Source organism: the organism of the source record quoted next (assembly GCF_019968985.1).
Source record: "MAG: Porospora cf. gigantea B chromosome Unknown PgB_NODE_5421_length_1882_cov_139.206, whole genome shotgun sequence".
NCBI classification, from domain to species: Eukaryota; Apicomplexa; class Conoidasida; order Eugregarinorida; family Porosporidae; genus Porospora; species Porospora cf. gigantea B.
This window is the reverse complement of record NW_027179091.1, coordinates 361-1882: the sequence shown is the minus strand read 5'-3', so window position 1 is coordinate 1882 and position 1522 is coordinate 361. Positions and strand designations below refer to the sequence as shown.

At 50.6% G+C, this 1522-nt stretch overlaps 1 protein-coding gene across 2 annotated transcripts; it reads right to left on the bottom strand.

Moving 5' to 3' along the window:
• Positions 1-1111, bottom strand: KVP17_000304 (uncharacterized protein; the record flags this gene model as incomplete). Of its 2 annotated transcripts, XM_068520213.1 has the most annotated exons (2): positions 4-30; positions 89-1111. In XM_068520213.1, 2 exons carry the CDS (start codon positions 1109-1111, stop codon positions 4-6), a joined length of 1050 nt encoding a protein of 349 aa, XP_068373331.1. The 2 variants fall into 2 exon arrangements, with proteins under 2 accessions (XP_068373332.1, XP_068373331.1); XM_068520214.1 differs by having other exon boundaries at positions 1-1111.
• Between the last annotated feature and the right edge of the window lie 411 nt (positions 1112-1522).

The following is a 1522-nucleotide window of genomic DNA, read 5'->3' as shown; positions in this document are numbered from 1 at the left end:
ATTTCAAATCGAAATGAGAGCCGCAGAAGACTAGGAGGGCGGTAAGGAGAATTCCAGGAGTCTGAATCGCGTAGCCAGCCTTTTGAACCCAAAGAGTGTTCTTGTAGTACATCAGTGGTAGAGAGCATGCCATAGAACCAATCCCAGCGCACCCAAACAATGTGCTGCCCCACGCGGTTCCCTGGAATCCGTCCAGGCCGAGCGTGTCGCGAGAAACAAGAGGGGCGGCCATGATGAACCCGAAATAAATGGCGTTGATGACAATCATGATAACGACTCCAAAGAAAAGTCGGAGGAGGTTGTTAGGAGACCACATTCTCACGTTGACAGGCGGGGATACCGTGCCCGACGTAAAATTCGCGGACAGCTGCAAGAGTGATTTCGGCTCAATGTAGGCAGCGGGATCACGTGCCTTCGCCGCCTCAAGTTTGGCAGCCTGAGCCGCCTGATACTCAGGAGAATCTTCTGTTCTGAGGATGCCAATGTACGAGAACACCGCAGGGATAAAGACGAATCCAAAGGTGAACCTCCATAACAGCGTGTAGGGTACTCCACAGCTGTCTAAAATGGCAGTCCACAACGGCACGAGTGTCAGTGAGACGCTCATCAGCATGACAGTAAATGTAGATCGCAACGTCCGAGCCTCCGGGTTAACGGCACCCTCCACGGCCAGGCTCATGGTGATAGGATTGCACCCACCGCCTCCAACCCCCGCAATAAAGCGGCCGACGTACATCAAACCTATGAGGACATTGGGTGACGGAGTCCAAAATAGGTACATGGCATGCCCTAGCAGTTGTAGAGTCATCATCACCAGGATTCCTACTTTGCGCCCTTTCCAATCAGCCAGAGCTCCACCGAGGAGTTGGCCTACAATGCCTCCAATGAGAACGATACTAGACAGGCTATTGACATTTGGAGCCAAGGCATCCTTATACACTGGATCCAGGAGCAAAGCCTGTGAGCCCAGGCCTATCGAACTGGACGTGCAACCACAGGTCAGCCAAATCATACACGGAGTTACGAGCGTCGGAAAGTCGATGAGTTGCAAGATTGTGGCGTGCCCCTGTGCGGCATCGTAACTGGCATCATCCACCTCAAGGGACGGCATGGTGCATAATATGCAGGTTACTTTGGTCTGACGGTTGTTTGCAATAGGTGAATGATTATATTCAGATCTCGAAGACGATCTCTAATCATATCTCACAACATGTCTGATTTATGGGGGTGCAGAGTTCAACGCAGACTTACAGATACATAACATCGTATCGTCGTGTATCTCAAAAGCTGAAGAGTGACCGCAGTTTCATGCACACCCTTAGATGCAATATCTCCCACTAGAAAGGGCAAAGAAATTTGGAGGTCTTCTTTTAAGGGATGTAATTCAGTCGATTCGATTTTTACTCATCTGAGCTACGTCCAACTTATGGGGGTAGTCGACCGCAGTCATTTGAAGTAGTCGACCGCACGCATCTGAGCTACGTCCAATTTATGGGGGTACTCGACCGCAGTCGCTATTGGA